The 18924-nt window shown below is 40.6% G+C and overlaps 1 protein-coding gene across 1 annotated transcript in view; it reads right to left on the bottom strand.

Moving 5' to 3' along the window:
• The window catches only part of GLI3 (GLI family zinc finger 3), a 201778-nt gene that overhangs the window by 21196 nt on the left and 161658 nt on the right, over positions 1-18924 (bottom strand). Inside the window, exons 8-10 of the mRNA XM_066557224.1 lie at positions 17467-17683; positions 15905-16021; positions 14498-14638 (exon numbers count right to left, since the gene is read on the bottom strand). Of these exons, the coding sequence (XP_066413321.1) occupies positions 14498-14638; positions 15905-16021; positions 17467-17683 (475 nt within the window). The remainder of the gene's footprint in view (positions 1-14497; positions 14639-15904; positions 16022-17466; positions 17684-18924) is intronic.

Raw genomic sequence — 18924 nt, 5'->3', positions numbered from 1 at the left:
CGGGTGTAGATTGTGTGTGTTGGAACACACAGGCTGAGAGCTGCTCTGAGCATCTGAACTGCTGTGCTAACTGCACAAAAGCCTTTTGCTGTATGGTTTTTCCTTTTTAAAAGGCAACATCACAGGAAAAAGTCCATTATAACTTTGAGTTTCACCAAGACTTCAGCAATGCACAGAATTCACTTTTACAAAAATTAACTTATATATATATGTGTGTGTGTGTGTGTGTGTGTGTGTGTGTGTCTCACTTCTACCTTGTTTTTTTTAATGCTCTTCACATTTAGGTCTCCCAATTACACCTATATATTACAACTTCTATGTAAAGGTCATATGATAAAAATATAGGGTAATTTGGGACCTGCAGCGTAACAAGAGCCCCAAAACAGACTACCAAGGAGAAAAGCACAGGGAGAAAAAAGACAGGTGAAGTGTGTACCAGTGACAGAGAATTCAAACTTGGTTTGAAAGACCAGGATGGAAGAATAAATTTGAAAAAGGCCATGTGCTGAAGGGTTTAAGACCCACTGCTGACTACATGATGAAACTGTGATGTTAACGGTGTAAGAGGAAATGAAGGTGGTCTTCTCCCAAATCTAATACCCTAGCCCTGCACTGATGATCTTCAGCCTGTTCTGCCTGCTTTCCTCTCATTCTTCTCCATCACACATGCATCCAAGCTCTCTCCAAAGGTTTTCTGAGAGGTGGCTACAGGCAGGAATTCTACAGCTTGAGCTGCAGGAAGGGCTTTTGCCTTCAGGAAATAGCTCTACAGCATGATTTCAAGGAGGTGCAATGTCTGTTCAAGTCATAAGCTCACAAGAGAGGAAATTCACATTGCAAAGCTCCGTATTCCCCTCAGATGCATTAGACATTCCTCTCTCAATTAGCCAAAGCAGTAGTGCACAAACAAGGGAGAAGTTTTCCTACAGCTGGATGGGGAGGAGGGTAAAGACTGGCCAAACATCTGCTTCACTGTTTCTAAGACCGCCAGTGAATGCTGCCTGGAAAATGATATCTTCTAGGAGTGGCTGAATATGGAAGGAGAGAAAACCACCTGAGGCTCAACTTCAAAATTTTCTGCTTCATGATCTTTGCATTTAAGGATAAAAATTGATTTGACATGCAACTGCTGGAGAATTTCAGGAAAACCATGTTAAAAATCTCCCTCACAGGCAGTACCCAAGGTGAGCAATGGCTTACTCTTCTTTACAAATCTGAAGTCATGTACAGCTGTGTACAATCTTTAACAAAAACATACAGGACTTACCTTAAAAAAAAAAAAACACAAAACTGAAAAACTTGAACAGCTCGACACTTAGCACTGCTACAGATGTTAGTATCACACACACATATATTCTATTTCTGGATTTTTTCTCTCTGGCAAAGACAGACCACAGAAGACTCCTGCCAGCACACATGAGAAGGAAGTAATCATAAAGACGCATTACAATAAGGTATTTCATCTTATTTGCAAATAGTATGAAGAATGAAAATACCATTCCTGCTTTTGACAGAAGTGCACCAGCACACACGAAGCAGAACTAAATACTTTGGATGTTTTCCCACATTTCTGCAGAAGACAAAAAACTATAGGCCTCCTTCCTCCCACCATAACTCATCTGACTTCAATGGAAATCAGACCTGCTGTATATATTAAACCTGAAATTAACTATTCTCCCCCCATATTGTTTGGCTTTGATAAATTCCAGCCATTGCTCCTGGCCAAGCTGCACAGATCCTGGTTCAATGAGCTGCTCTGCTGACATGAGCTCTTATGGCAGCCTGGAGGCCATTAAATTCAACTGGGTCCAACACACTGAGCTCTCTGCAGGAGTGGGGCTTTAGCAACTCCTATAGTTAGTTATTGAGCTGTGGGTTCAAACCATGCTAAAAGTAATAATATTCTCCTTTAACACAGGCCATGTTCACAAGAAAATAAAATTGGAAGAGGTTCCTAATCTTTACATTCCACAGCACAGATCAGAGTAGTGGAGCCAAGAAATAAAAGCTTAAGAGTAAAGATGCCAAGAGAAGAAAAAAAAAATGGAAGAAAGAAAATACCCAGCAAAATATCCCAACTGGTGCACCAAATGAACGTGTAAAGACAGAGCTGTTTTATAAAAATTGTAAAGCGTTAATGACAAAAATCTGTTAAAATTTACACTGCCTTTCAGTGCATGTGTTTGGAAATATACTGGAGCTAGTTTAGAATCAACAGGCCCTTTGAATTAAAATGTAACTATATATTACAGCAGCTTTATACAATTTTATATTAGCAGAGAAAAACTGCTTAATTCCATGAACCAGCTTAGAAACCTATGAAAGGCGATAGCAAGAGGAAAATAAGGAAAAGCTAAAAAGTACCATTTTAATGAGATTTTGAATTCTTCCAAACTCCAGGAGTGGTACAATGGGGTCATCTATCTATGCAGAAAGATTAGCAAAATATTTGATACTTTATGAAAAAGTTAAATCACTGCCTCTTCTACTGAAAATCCTTTCTTCCTAAAGGGGATAAATAGCAAGATAAATGCCAGATATTTAAATGGATCTGCTTTTCAAGGTCCACTAAGCATATGGGCACTAGCACTAAGCATGTATATAGGACTTGCTAAGAAACATGCACCTCCTTTGGTTTAACCTTGGACCAGATTTTATAAAATCATGCACTTTTTTCTACTTTTAGTACTTTATTAGTAATTACAGCACAGCTAATACTGACCCACTTAAAATGAAAGAAAATATATTCCTCATCAGGATCTTCCTGTGTAAATCAATCAGTAATTCTTTCTAATTTTTTGTAAAGAGAGCCCTTGTGCTTACCACATGGACACATACAAATTGTTCATATGATTAAAATACCAATGCTTTATCTGCAGAAAGAGACTATTGAATAACAGCATTTTTTTTTCAATAAATGCACTTAGTGTCTCCTTATACATAAACTATGAAAGCTGCAGTTCCGATTAGAGATAATGCCTAATCCACGTTTAGCAATGAATGGCAATAAAAACCTCTACAAAATCTGAAAATATAGTGACTTCTGTGACTTTTCACAGAAACTAAAATAAAAAATGCTGGCAGTGATAAGCAATGCCAAAATCTTTACAGGCAAAATATGCTTTAACATATATTTAATCACAGAGGAGATCCTGGTAGAATTAATCCAGCTTCAGCAGCTGACAGCATCAGCAGTGTCTTAAAGCCACAACATCACAACTGGACTGGAGGAAGTAACTGGAGCTCTTCCTCCTAACACCTCCAAGAAACATGTCTAACAAGCTTCAGCACATGCAGCAGTTTATTGCTGCTCTAAGACCTCCCTTTGGTTTTTTCACTGGACATCCACTTAGAATTTCCCTTTTGCATCCATGCTATGCTTAATCATCCCTGTCACATCCTAGCAAATTCAGGGCTAGCAAAGGTCTTTCTCCCATTTTAAAAGTTAGTCACACTTGATGTTTCAGGCAGCAGCAGCAGAGTTACCTTCTTTTATCTTTTTTGCCATGGGATAACATTTTTCCATCCTCTCATATGTGCCATAAACAGTGCTGCATCTGAAGATATATGTTTAAGCTGTTGCAATGAAACTGTGCAGGATTTCACAGCAGAACATGGAGTATCACCTAAAACACTTAAAAAAGAGCCAAGGCCTATTTTTTTCTGCCCCTGCATTCCACACATTAACTTTAATTGACTTCCAGTGAACTTATAAGGGCCTTTGGTAACTAAAAATCAATCCTAAATAGTCTGGTTTATCTCAAAGATTTCTATCTTCTCCTATACACCTCTGTGGCACCATCTGAATGGGACAGACTTGTGCTGGCAGTCAACCACAGGAATCTGCAGCAGCAAACCAAAGAACGAACAGTCCTGTATCTCTGTAACTCTTCCTCACCCAAAAACTATTCAGAACTGGAGCCTGGCACTTTCAGAATGTCATATAAAACACACTTCTTTGTTCAGGCTTTTTTTACTAACCATAAGTGTTGGAATCCCCTTGGCAATTAATTTCCTGGCTTGTAATCCCTTGGCTCTGAGCCATGCAGAGAGAGTGGCTGCACTGGAGGGAGGCGTGCAAGGCACATGCTCTGACTTTGCAAAATGAAGCGGTCTCTTGATTTAAATGACAGTGGCCAAGCCTGAAAATGTTGTACTTGCCCTGCATAATAGAGTAAGCTAAGCTCACTGTTAAACACTCTTTAAAGTTGAGTGTTAAAGCCATAATATGGCAAATGGTCAAATACTGCAGGCAGGGTTTTCTTGGTTATCTGAGGCAATATTACACATAATTCAGGCTCAATAAAGAAATGTAAACACTACCCCAATGGTAGAGAGAGAGAGGAATTGTGCAATATATTATTCAATAATTAGCACTGATAATGGTTTAAAGGATACGGCCTTCACTTTAAGAAAACTTACACTAACAACAACAACAACAAAATCACAGCATATCCACAGTGTATTGAGATTCTCTATTCTCAGCTCCTGTACAGAGGTACAGAACTCTTGTGGCAATCCTGCCTGATGCTAGTAACTGGCGAAACACTGTACAATGAAAAGAGCAGACCTACAGGAATGCTTCTGCCTAACAGCCAGGCCAGGTGGGCTTGATCAGTTCTGACATACATATATTGTTTAAGGTATACAGAAACAAAGGGACAGAAGCTCCTATAAGTAGCTAAACTCTCAAAAATTTTTTTTCACCAAGTTTCCTTTAGTTTTAGACAAAGGCTTTCACAGGAGAAAGTTGGTACCATGCTCACATGTGCTGTGAAGAGTAAGATATTATCTTTTTAATTAACTCAGCCTAAAGTAATGCAGTTTTAAGTAATCTGCTCCAATCCTGAATTCCTCAAATTAGGAAGCATCAGAACTAAATAAATATGGGAAAGAGACTTGTCCTTCATGCTACAGAATCCTAAAATAATACACTCCTACAGTCCCCTCCCGCAAACCATACTGGACCTCCCTGGATGCATACAAGGTGTGTTGCGCTTATCTGGCAGGAATCACTTCTGAGGTAAGGTGCTAACCAGAAGCAAAGGACAGACTTATCTGTACTGTGCTTCTCTTCGAAAATTTAGTGAGTGCCTACCCAGTGCTCTGCTGCTGCTGTTCTTTCTTTTCGTGCTTTCTTGGCACATGTGGGAGAGGATAAAAGCCTAATGGGTGCGAGTGTCAGCACAATATAAATTGCTGCAAGAAAAAACTTGATGCATGGCTTTGGATCTGAAAGAAGAATGTCCACCATTGTTTGTGATTATGGATCACATCACAATCTAATAGCAATTTTTATTTAATCAATAATTTCCATGCTGAACAGACAGCCCTGTTACAAAGAATCGACAAGCAAGTACTGATAGCGACAAGGCTTGTTATTAATCTTTACCCTGCCAACATTTCAACCAAACTACTGTAAAAAAGCACCACCAAGATGGATTTAGAAGTAGGTCTGTCTTTTTTTTTCTGTCTCTTTTCTTTCTCTTTTTCTCTTTCTCTCTCTCTCTCTCTCTTTCTTTATCCCTCTCTTCCTTTTGCTTTTCTTTTCTTTTTACCTACACAGTCCCATTACCCTTCTCCCTTTTCAGGTATGCAATGTTTCATACACTTTATATTTTAAGTTTATTTGAAAAACCTGGGGCTTGAATTGCACAAAAAGGCAATTCATATTAAGCAATTTCACAAATCAGTGGGACCTAGCCCAGTGCTGAGTGTTAGCCATTATAGGCTAATAAATCATACTTTCTCTTTGAGATGTCAATCGCCAAAGTGCTTTGTAAAAATGTTGGCATCTGTAATTCAGCAAAGCCTTTTCATCTTGAAATATGATGCTCCAGACTGATAACAAGAATAATCCTCTCTTGATCAAAAAAAAAATCTGCATTTTACCAATTAAAGCTGCTGCCAGAAGCCAAACGGAGCAGCACTGAGACTCCACTGTAGTTTATCTCTGCTAAACACAAGGAGGGATACAGTTGGAGCTTTGTTTCATTTTCAGCTTGACTACTTTATCTCAGAGAGAACTGCAGCATCTCAGCCCTGTGATACACATAAGAATGGGATATGCAGACCTCATACCTACAGTGCAAGCCACCAGAGGACCCACTCCTGACAAAACCACCACCCATTCATTTTACAGATTAGGTACTCAACACCTTGAAGAAAAGTCATGTTTATACTAAAGTTTAAGCACAGGATAACACTGGATTTGTCTCACCACGATAAAAGGCTCATCCGCTTTTCATTTTTCTTTTTCTTTCTATAAAGAGGCTACACAAACAATAGAGACTGCAAAAATGCATCCATACAGCCCAGCCCTTTCAAAACCAAATGCAGAAACTTCACTCATGTCTGTGTTTCAGTTGCCTGTCCCTGCCTCTTTTTGTACATGCTGATCTGCCACTTCTGTCTCAGAAAAAGCCCTTCCACATGCAGATGAGTCAGCACTCACAGATTTCTATTCTTCCCAGGATTGGTTTACTATAGGTAGATTTTTTGGTAGAATATGGGTGAGAAAAGCAGTGCAGAGACATGAAACACCAAGCACATCAAGGTAGATCTCCCACTGGTTCATCCTAATAACACAGGCTATGTAACATCAAAGCACTTAACAGAAGCAAGGCATGAAAAAGCTGACTAGAAAGAACATCTATGTCCAGGCCGTTTTGTCAGGACTGAAATGTACCTGAAGCCCATGCATAAGCCCAGCCCTCCCTGCAGCTCTGAGGCAGCAAAATTAAGGCAGGGAGGGATTTTCCTTTTCTCTCTTCTCCATGATATGCCAACAAGAGTCAGGAGGTGAAGAGTCAATTCAGTTTGCTGCTTTACTCTTGCCTATGAGTTTGTCAGTCAGTTAGCATGGGTTCCCCTGGGACTTGGCTGGCAGCTTCTTATCCTACATTTCTCCCCAAAACTGGAAGTCACCTGTAAAATATCAGTAACTTGGAAGTGCTCACCAGCTGAACTCTCAGGCAAACACTTCAAGTAAGTATGTATATCCACAAACCACCTAAATAATGCTGTGTGATTAAAAGCATGGACCAAAGTCAAGCCCTGCACAGCCCTTTCCACCCAAGTGCCCACTCACTATGGGTAGAGTGGGTAGAGCAATTCCCCAGGGCACAGGGGGAGCACTGTTTGTCCCTACCTACAACAGTGAAAAAGAAGTGTTATTTAAAGGACATATCATAGTTTAACAACCTCTTTCAGGGATACCAATTGAAAGACAATGACTTTGGCAACTCATAAAGCCATAGCAGCAGCAGACTAACAACAAGTTTTCTTAATGCTGTGAAAGAAATGCTAATTACAGAGGAATTAAAATTAAAAAATGATTACATTTCTCTCTCTAAATCCCCTCTTAATACTTCACAGATTAGGGTGGATTTATTTTGTTGTAAACCTTTCTCTATCAAAAAAGAAATCCCCATGTTATTTTTTTCCCCCTTCTTCTCTGTGATTCATCAAAAGCCAGACTCCAGGCAGGGAGACTGCTGATGCACTTGTGTAGTGGAGTGCTTAAGAGGACCTGAGCCAAAGCACAGCTGGCCTTTGGGTCAAGCCCACAGTGAGTAAGATCTCTTCACAAGGCAGCACGGATGACTTTTAACACTGCTGGGAGGCAAAGGGCAGGGTGGTGACTGACGCAGAACAAGGATGTGCTGAGAAGCACAAGCAGGGGTCATGCCAGAGCCTGGGGGCTACTGAGGCTCCAGAACAGCAGTGAGGTCTGTCTATGGTTACTTAACCTTAAAACCCAACAGCACTTACATGCACACCTCTGATGGGGGGTTAAAGACTTGCTTAATTTAAACAAGACTGTGTTAGATACCCAGACAGAAACCAAGAGAGAATGAACATGCTCTCAAAGGCACAGAGCTGCTTACCAGCTTTGCTATGCCATCTAATAAATTGCTGGCCTATAAACAATTCAACAATTCTGGCACAGTGTAAAAGAATGGGCTCAGCAGCTTATAATCCAGCACAGTAAGGTGGTGTCCTAATTAGAAATCAGCCTTTAAACAGGTAATGAGGAAGAGATTTCAAAATCTAAAAACTTCTGTACAGATGTCTCTTATGATTATTCGCTATAATCTGTTCTTCTATTCCTTTGTACCCTCACAGCTACAAAGATCAAATATATTTAGGGGGTGGACAAACTGAAAAAAGCCTTCCCATGGCACTTGCTTGCCACTGAAATAACTCCCTGCCTTCTTCAAGCTGTCCCAACTTTCAGCCCAAGCATTGGGCGTGTCTCACTTGAAGAATGCATTTCTTTTGTCCACAGCACTCCTTCCCCAAGTATGGGTTAGGGTCCAGACCCCAGTGAGTAAAAAATAAAACAAGATGAAATAGAATAAAACCACCAACAGAACCCCCCTTGCTGTTGTACGTAAAACATTCTCCTTTCGTCAGGAAAAAATGATTACTATAATGGATTTCACATTCTTATCTAGTCTTTACTCTTTTCAATTTAAAGGAAACATTCCTGAACCTGTCAGGGCAGTAGCTGTCACTGCCACGCACAATGAGCCTGTGAATGGGCTGAGGCTTCTCTGTGCTAGAGCCAAACAAAACTGCAATGAAAAAGTACCAAAAACTGCCTCTGCAAAGAAGAATTAAATATTAAGGAAATCCCTGAATGTATTTTGAGAAGTATGCAAACTGGGATGTGCAATTACACCCGTTTGGGATTGTAAGGGACTTGCTTCACAAAGCTGGGACTTCACGTGCCCCACAACCAGTTTGCAAGCATACCTCCAGGACCCAGAGAAAAGAGACCACTAATTCATGAAGGATAATCTGTTTGTTGGGCCAGATGTGTGCAATTGCCTCCCTTTAGGTGCAGATGCCTACTCAGACAGCTGCAACCAACACCTGCTTGGCTTTGGCAGCTTTGGGGTCCTTTGCTTATAGGGCAGTTTCTCCCCCTGCAATGGTAGGCAATGTGCAACTCTCAGGGTCACTTACAGGTCTGGTGCACTGTAGCTGATACTCAGGGGAACTGCTTTAATCTGGTTTATCCTCCTATTGCAGCTGGATCTTTGTTTAGAGAAGAGTGGTGAAGCTCTCCCCAGTCCTTACCTACAGCTCTTCTACAGGAGACGAGCTGAGGAAGAAGCCACAGGCCAAAGCCAGCACAGTAACAGAGAAAGTGAGACTTTCAAATCTATTGACTTTCAGTGTTCCTTATTTCTGGGCATCCAAAATCACCCACTGTAAAGTGGGCTAGTCCTTCAGAGTGGTGTTCTCCCTACCTCCTGATGTTCTTAAGTGTTTTGAGGTGCACAGGATTGATTAAGGCACCTCACAGATGCTGTAAAACCTAAGCAGAGATTGGATGTGGGCACAGTTTGGGGTTTATGTAGGTTGCCATGGATTGCTGGACAAATTCTGTTGGTTAGGGTTGAACCTACTATTTATTTTCTGTAGGAACAGAGACCAAGAACATTAAGAAACTCCAGTCTCAGAATTGCATGTAACGGTTCTTTTGGGTACCCTCAGTGCACTGTAATGCCTTGGGAACATATGGGGCACCTGAAAAACATAAGAAGCTGCCCTCTGGTGCAATAAGGGAACCATGTGGAGAAGTACAATCCCAGGGGATTGCCAGGGGAGTGCTCCAGTCAACTAGGCTTTGCAAACAGGCAGGAAGACCTCAGCAAATGGAATCCTGAATATAAGCCACTGCTGATAGTTTAGGGCTTTTTGATCTCATCTAATCAGATGTAGCAACAATGAAAGAATTTTATTGCTGCAAAATTCAGGAGAAAACACTAACAAAAAAATAGCTCTACAGTTCTTCAAGCATGTTTTTGAATAAAAAATAATTATCATCAAGGCTACGCAGCAAGGGGGATAAGAAATAGGCAGCACTGTGTTTTTCTGATTGCCATTGTATTAATATTTAACAATAAATTCAGTCATTTCCTTGAAGGATCATTTTCTTAAGTAAACTTTTATCTTTAGCATCTAACCCTTTTGCAATATTTTATTCTTAACTGATTTCTGGGGGGAAAAAAGGGACAAACTGCAACAAAAAGCAGATTTATAAATATATACAATATCTTATTAGCTTCTAGGCGCTCACATATTTAAAACAAACTTGAGCTCAGCTAAGCCCAATTATAATATCTCGCTGGGCAGAGAAATTAATTAAACAGCTGAATGATAAAGACCCCAGCAGCAAACTGAGGCTTTAAAATAAATAAGATCGTTCTTTTAATTTTTTGCAGAAAAGAAAAAAGGGCAAGAAAGGAACCTCTAATAGACATTTCAAACATTAATGTAAGCAGCCTTTTCAGGAGTGCAGTGCACTGTAAATAAGACTACCTGGCAGGAGAATGCAGTGGCAGCTCTAACGTGGCTCGCCAACTTTGTGCTTTGCTAATGTGCAACACACGCGCCCCTTTGCATCAACTTCAAATAACCCTGGGATCTCAGCAGTGCAGCTCAGCAACAACCAGAACAAGGGCAGAACTTGTCAGGATTTAAAAGCTTTCAGCAAAACCCTTCAATTGCAGCCGGTACCCTATTCCATAGAAGGATATCAATTATAGATAGTGACTTGCTTTAGCAGTGCAGTCGGTACTGTCAGACGCTAGATAGACAACCATGAAGAATCATGAATCTTTCTATTAACTGTAAGAGAAGGAGGGGGGAGAGGAAGGATGGATAGGTGTTATAAATAAGGCAGAGCGTCTGATGGTTTAACACCTTGCCTTTTGGTGCATGCATCATGAAAATTTAACCATGCTGAATTCTAAGTGGCTCATATCACTTGAAAATAAGAGCACCCGTGCCAAAATGTCACTGTCAGACCCTTCTGGGTGGCTCAATAACGATTCTTTTAGGTATTAGCTTTTCAGTTATTTATTCATAGCAGCTCAGGTTCTGTTTATAAATTCAGCCAGAAAACATTGGGACCGAAGAACACTTTCAGTGGCACCTACATTTTACACTAATAACTGCAGGACTTTGCTACAGAAATGCAGAAAATGATATCAAATGCTGACTACTGAAATTGCACAACACTGCAGTTTCTGCTCTAAAGCTATACCGCATATTTAGATACAGATTTTGTTTGCCTTTACCATTTCATACATGCTAAGTCACACATCACTTTGTAATGCTGATTCAACCACAGTTGATTGCAAAGTAAATTATGTCTCAAAGTTCCCCAAGAAATAACAAAGCTATCCGTATACGACAGAAAGACCAGAATATATACGAACTCATATTTATCTTTTTCAAAACAAATGCATATGTGCTTGTGTATACATCTTATACATAGTGGGAGTAATGCCATCTATACCATGAATTGTGTGCAGCATCTCTTCCCTTAAGACCACAGTTCCTCCAAAATTTCAGTGCATTGGGAAGTAAGGCTTAGATAACAGACTGTCCTGTGCCATTGGACATCCTGGGTCTGATCTCTTGCTATTATGCATGGTTACAACTGTACAGAAAGATGGCAGATGTTATCTGGATGAGTCTTGCTAGGGCAATTTAAGCCTTTATTACCTTTATCTATGCCAGTTGCCCCTGTCTTGGTCATTACTACCCCACAGAAGAATCAACAAACCTGGATGGTTATCTACACTTTTGACATCCAGCATCTTACTTCCAAGCCTTCAAGCTTTTCAAGCTCAGCTGGAGCAGCTCAGGCCCTGCTGAGTCTGACAGTGGGCTGGGGATCACCAGGAGAGCAGCAGCATGTGCAGCCAGGAGAGGCATGGTGGCAGAGCTCTGCTGCCAGATCAGGTAGCCCCTGACAGCACAAAGAGCCCGATGAACGTGGCCCCAGAGCTCCAGGGTGAAAGACCTCAGGCCTGTGTCAGGTGTACTCCTCCTACCATGCTTGAGCAGTGTCTGACATTGAGAGGTTTTGGGCTTGATGAGGCCATCAGCTGCTACCAGTGTGTCAGGGCTGTGGAGCCAAGCATGTGCACAGGCTCCGAGACACACACTGTGCCTGGCTTGGGCACACATGTGCACATGGCACACACACAGCACTCAGAACTGTGCTGACACTGATTTAAGCACAGCTACAGCAATTTACATCTACTTGGATTTACCTACAGTATTTGGATAGGAGGCATACATGAGCCACACCACTTTTTCAACTCAGATTCTCAAGGACCTAATGCTCAGGGACAGAACACTTTCTGCCAGAGTGACACACCTAAGCAAAACCAGGACTGCCCTTCCGTGAAGCCCTGCTGAGACCAGACTTCACATCCCTAGCTGCTGCAGATGTACATCAGAGGGCTCTGGCAATCAAGGGCAGACAAAATGTGCAAAAGGCAGACTGGGGTGAGTGGCCAGGCTTTCAAACAGAGTTAGATGTCTAAAGCCCTTTGCAATTCTGGGCAGAAATAACTCGCTCGAGTCCCCCCAGCGGGGCTCTGCCGGAGCAGCAAAAGAAATCACAAACCATGGCCCCATCACTGAATCCCGCTGACTCCTACAGCATGATTTGTGCTACTTAAATGTGATGGTTGCCATGATGAATTTATTGTCTTCAGGGTATAGAGTCAAGTCTTGCACCTTGTAACCTAAACACCATCATAACACACCTGAATCCTGAGCCCTGCCAAAAAGAGTTCTGTGTCATAGAAAAACTTTTTATATTCCTTTTCTTTGTCTAGAGAAATTTGTTTCAGATGTTGCCATTTGTCAGAAGCATAAAGAAATATACTTTTTTCAATCTTGCTGTTGACCATTACAATGCAGGCAGATTTGCTATAAAAATCCCACCAAAACCAACAAATTAACTTTAAAATTACACTCCAGAAGAACTCAACTACCACCCTGTCAATTTAATTCACTTTAAAATACAAAACACAAGCTATTAGCTAACATGCTTAGAGGACTTCCATTAAATTTTAGACCTGGAACATCAAAAAATCCTTTTTCTTTTTTTATTGCCAAGGGTATCCTTATTCTGAATTTCTATTTTATTTCATATATTTCTGTGTATATTATTTATCATCATCACTGGGATAATTTCTGAATACTGAAAGGTTTCCCAGGCTTCATAAAGCTTCAGCCTTACAATTGCTAGCAGATATAAACACTGTGCCTATGCAGAGCACCATATGATGTCATTTGGTCTGTTTGCACAGATTCAATTCAAAAACCAACATTTGACATTTTAATTTAAATGTGTCAAATCACCTGCAGAAGCCATTTGTATGGCATTTCTTCCCCAAAAGGTACTGTTACACCAAAACAGTTTCTCCTCACATTTCAACTTGCCCTATTCAAATGCTAGGGCATTATGTGCGCAAAATGTCTCAAAGAATTCTTGGAAAAATGTCACATTTTTCATATTATTTTAGTTGTTGATAGTCTTTCATTTATCATTATTGTTGTTACTGCTGCTGCTACTACTTAATAACAACAAGAACCTGAAAATACATCTTGATGAGTAACGGCAACACCAAGAGGTTCTCACACTCCAGCAAGTGAAAGCTGACATTGCTTTACTAAAGTCAGATTTGCAGGATAAGCTTACCATTTGGCATAGTGCTTGGAAATATATGGTGGGGTTTTTTTTATTTATTTTGGGTGAAAAAGTGGATTTTTTAACTAGTTATTTCAGAAGTACTAGCCACATTCTCAAATAGATTTTGCATGATCTCCAGTAAGTATTAAACAGTTTTCTAAACTAAATACAATTCTGTCACACTGCTCATTTGCTGAGAATGTTCCTCTCTATTCTGTACTAGGAATTCCATTTTTTTTTTTGGAGTATTCAATGTGTTCTATGATGCCAGTAAATAGGAGAGGTGCTGCTAGTTAAGAAGGTTAGAACTGCAAAGGATTGTACTTGTCAGGTTCTCGTCTGAATTTTGATTGCTCACTTTCTATCTTACAATACTACCGAACAGTACAAATTGTTTATTTGGGAGAGGTGGCAGAGATGAATAAAAAACAAGGGAGATAGAATTAATATTTGATGTAGTACAGAAAAGATTCTGCAGTTTGCTTTGCTAAAATGACGGAAGTAATTCAGTCCTCATGTATTTAGCCAAATAATCCCTTTCGGTTTACACACAACAGTAAATTGATAGCAAAACCTCTCTTAGGGAAGGGAAAAAATTCCCCTCACCCATTTCTACTGTTACAGCCCCTTTGGGGAGAAAAAAATCAAACTTGGCTAAAGGTTAATAATCATTCATGTCCAGCTTACTATTACTCAATAACTATCAAAGTCTCTAACTCAAAATAGCGTTTGCTGGCTTACAGGATCAGAGCCATTACAATCTCTGTGGAAGACTTTATTGAATTTTACACTAAGCTTTAGCTGACTGAACAGGTCAAGCACTGTGGCTTCGAGTTTTCTTTATTCTCAGAAACTCATAAACCCCTCTCCAGTTTGCAGCTCTGTTAGCTAAGAAACTTGACTCAGCATAGGGTCAGAGAAGCTGACCCCCATGAAAAAGGTCAGGTAGTTTTAAAACCCAGTTCCTGAATACCATTAACTTACATGCACTAGCTGTTCCTGCGTGTCAAACTCCCGGGAACAGCCTTCCCAGTGGCAGTTTGTCTCATAGACCACTTCAGGCTCCTGTTTGCTTTCATCTTTGTCCCCTTCCTCTTTTACCAAGGTCATTCCTTCTGGCTGTTCCTGGAGAGAGGAAAAAAACAGGGGTGAGAAGAAGAGAGAGGAAATTCTGAAACTGAGGAGGAAGAAAAGTGAATTACTTCAGCATTAAAAGAAAGATGATGGGGGTGTGTGTATGTGTGGAGAAGGCAGGGGAGGGAGGATTATTTTACTCTCACTCCACTATGCTACTCCATTCTACAAAATACAGAAGCCCGAAACCGGCCTGATAAGCCAGAAGCCATTTGCAAACTATACATGTAAAATAAATTCTTTGTACCCTTTACATTTCAATTAAAAATAAATCATAATGGCCAGGCTTTATTTAAGCAGCTTGTTATTTGTGCACCTGGCTTTCATGATTGAGTGGCACCACTAATGTGAAAGGCACTATTCAATATAGTTGAATTAATTGGAATTTAATTTTAGTACTAGGGTTGGACAGAAACTGGATCACCAGTAATCCAGTGTGTTTCCATTGTTAGAACAGTAACAGGTTTGCATGCTACAACCTTTTCAAGAGCAGACTGGTAATTTCTGAGTTACCTGTTAGTCTGTTCTTGCCCTTTACATGTGCATAAAAGGGGTGAGCAAAAGTATCTAATTTTGGGGTTAGATTTCCCACCTCCAGTTCATCAGGGTGCATCATTCTCCCCAGCTTGTTATTTGCTGAGGTAAGAGTCAGATGTTAGTGTAAACATTTGGTTCAGATTATGCACTCCTGCTATTTTTCCATTTCAAACCTGCTGAAGGATTTAGGCAGACCTCTGCTTTGTTTTCATGGATTCACTCACAAGACTGAGGCTCTGATTCTCATCTCCCCTGAGTCACTGTAAATCAAGAGTCACTCTACTAAAACCAGAGGCATTAACTGGTATAGAAAGTACTGCAAACGAGACTGGAGCCTGACACAAGGGCCTCAGTGCAGTACAGCACTAAGACCCAGGAAAAGTAAAGGTGGCCTTAAGTATTTTTGCTGAACAGAAAACATGTCCTTAATAAAGACCTGAATGTCTCTTGTTCACTTTTCCGTGGCAAACAGAGCATTGAGCATGCTCTGACTGCTCAGAGGTGCCTCTCCATCCTCTCCTTCCTCTCTGCCCTCATCCTGCCACAGACCCTGCACCCCAGGAGCTGCTCCCATTGAACCCTGGCTACTGTGAGCAGAGGCTGCCTGTGTGTGCAGTACACAAAGTGCAAGGAGCCTGAAAACCTGTGTGCCACAGGAAAGGTGCATTTTCACTCCAGCAGCAAGAGGGAAGGCTCATGACTGGAATCTGGCTGCCATACCTGCATGCTTCCTGCTCCTGGGCTGGGGAGGTCCTCGTCAGGCTTTATCTTGGAGCGCTTGTTGTGCATGGGGTCTCCTGTGCTGCTCACTGCAGATTCACTTGTGGGTTTATTCTGCTGCAGGCAGGGGGGGATATTTTTTCCCCCAGAAGAAGACAAAATTAGACTGTGATAAATATGCGGCTCCAAACAAAAATAACGCAGCATCTGCTCAGCAACTTTGTATGGAGAAGCTGCACTGTTAATTAAATTGGATATGCAATAACATTGTTCTTCAATTACATAGCATTAACTCATGGAAGAGCTGCATTGCTCAGCCTGGTAGCAGAGCAGGGAGGGAGTGGGAAGGGGAGCATTTGATGCAATTCCTTGCTACAAACCAGTGCTAGTTTTGTCAGAGCAGTGAGAGGTAGGTGATTTTCCACATAATGACAACTTTGGAAAGGCAATTTTGAAAAGGAAAATCCCTTCATGCTCAAAGAAACACAAGAGAAACATTTATTTCTTCACACTCGAAGGAAAGGTTTTGCATTTAATATCTTCACACAAGATCTCAGCTTCTTCACTATGTTTCCCATTATAATAGGTGAATAGGAAGAAGAACTGAATGCTAGCATGAGACTCAGCCAAAAAATCCTAGATGAAGTCCTGGATTCTCACAAGTTAATAGCAAAATAGTTGACATAAGCAGGCCAGAATCTTGTTTTTCTCTTGTTCTGCTCGACTGAACACCATTATCTACACCTGCAAATGGATCTTGTAGGAATCCAGAGATCTTTTAGAGATATCTGAACTTGCAGGGACCCCACAAAAAAGTCAATATGTCTTCTACAGCAGTATGTTCTTCCTCTATATTTGTAAAAGCTAGCCAGGAGATAAACAGCTTCCAGGCTGATAAATAACCTATTCCAGGTCATCTAGAAACAAACAGCACTAGTTAATAACAGGCAAATCACAAACTGTGATAAACTCCACATTAGGGGCTTGATTCACTGCTGCTCATTCCCAGCTTTTGAGAAATACACCTTACTGAAATGATTAATTCAAACTCAGTAAGTCCAGTTTGGTACAAATCAGAGAAAAAAACTTCAATCCTCTTCTCTGTCTTTGAGTTACTTTCTTGCTCACACAATTACTTGCTTCAGGTTACTCACAGCTGTACAAGGAGGGCAGAATATGACCCTGTATATCCTAGGGTCACAGCCTGATTTGAAGGTGAAGCTGCTAACCTTTAAGACATTGCTGTTTTGATGTGTTTTGCCCCTTTTCTTACTCCCCACCTCTACTAGCTTCCTGTATAAGATCAAGGAGCGGCAGTATGGAACAAGAAGCTGCTGCACTAGACTGGAATGTTTATGAGGACTAAAAAACACACTTCCAATCAGAAACTGCACCAACTGCACTCCTGTGATTCATAATAAAGTGACTGCAAACACTGGAGCTACAAGAAAGCTGTTATCAAAGGGTCTCAGTGACAGTGGTGATTAATTGCCAGCGAGACAATGCCATTTATTTAATTTTTAAATTAATGGGAAGTAAAGGTTTCTTTTGTTGTCTCTCACCTGTGTGGACTCAGAAGGTCCAGAGCTGACCTGGACAGGGTTCAGGACACTGGGGATGCCAGGGATAGGTCTCTGGGTAGGAAAAGTTGGAGCAGGATGGATGAGTGGAGGGCTGTGTCCAAAGGCTGAACCTAGGGTTTGCTGACGACTTATAATTTGCTGATGCATTTGCTGGAGGGATACTGGTGTAGGAGGGTATGTGAAACTCAGAGCAGGGCTGAATTTGGGAGAAAAAGGAGGGAAGAGGGAGGAAAAAGATGAGGATCATTACGGTAAGGAACTTTACAGATTAAAACCTTAAAATATATTTGATACCTTTAAACTACTTGAAGCCAGATTTCCCCCTCCCCCTCATATCCTTCTTCCTGCCCCAAAGGATGATAAATCCTGATTTTAAATCCAGAGTTACCCTGGATTTACTAGTGAGTATAAAAATGGTACCATAACAAAACATAACATTTTTTCATAACCTCTACCAGGAAACCACAGAAAGCAGACTAAAATAAAATTCAGAAAAAGTGAAATAGAAGGCAGGTAGTTCAATAACAGCTATTTATTGCAATAACAAACTTTATATAAAGAAAAAGAATGGGTGCCTACATGCTTTATAGTACTTTTATTGATAATGCAGTTCCCCTATGTTCGTGTGTATGAAGCAGTTCCTTTAATCTTGGCTCATGCTACGCTTTTTCATAAGTCTCTAGATCTTATTATAAGAGGAGAGAAAATCAATTGGTTAAATGTGTTCTGAACACCATGCTTGTCATATCACTCATTTGTTTGCAAAGATGGAAAGCTCAGTTCATCCAGAATGTCACCTAAAGAATTTCCATCAGTGCCGTTTGGTTACAGAAACTGATGGATTAACCTTTCCCCTCTGAAATCGGTGATCAATGACTTCCAATGTAGAAATATTCCAATGGGAAAGCACTTCTCCTTCTTCCAGTTAAACAACATTAAATGTCTATTAAAGCCCATTATGTATGTTAATACCTGTCATCACTTCATTACTTCACCGTATTTCCCAGACCACAGTGACTTAGGGGGAAATTACACTGCCATCTAAGGACCTATTTTGTGGGTAGTGCAAAAGCATGCTTTGTGTCACACTTGAGAAATAAATGGTGTGGAACTAAATCTTCACACACAGGAGTAAGAGATCCTCCTGAAAATATTTGCCAATAGCTTCCAATCATAAAGGAAAAAAAAAGAAAAAGAATATTCATTGATTTAAAAAAAAATACACTGAACTACCAGAGTTCAAGTTCAAAAGAGCCACAGGAATAGAAAACATTTTGTCTCAGAAGAGAGGGGTGTGGGCATTATACCTTCCAAAAATCAAGGCTTCTTCCAATGTCAATTTGTCCAAATTAACAGTCTGGAGTCTTAATTGCTGTTGCTGTTAAGTGCATTAACTGAAAATACTGTGATACAAAAAGCCAAAATCATTTCAACCAT

Source organism: Molothrus aeneus, chromosome 1, assembly GCF_037042795.1.
Source record: "Molothrus aeneus isolate 106 chromosome 1, BPBGC_Maene_1.0, whole genome shotgun sequence".
Taxonomy (NCBI): domain Eukaryota; kingdom Metazoa; phylum Chordata; class Aves; order Passeriformes; family Icteridae; genus Molothrus; species Molothrus aeneus.
Note: the sequence above shows the minus strand (reverse complement) of the source record. Positions and strands in the feature narration are given on the sequence as shown.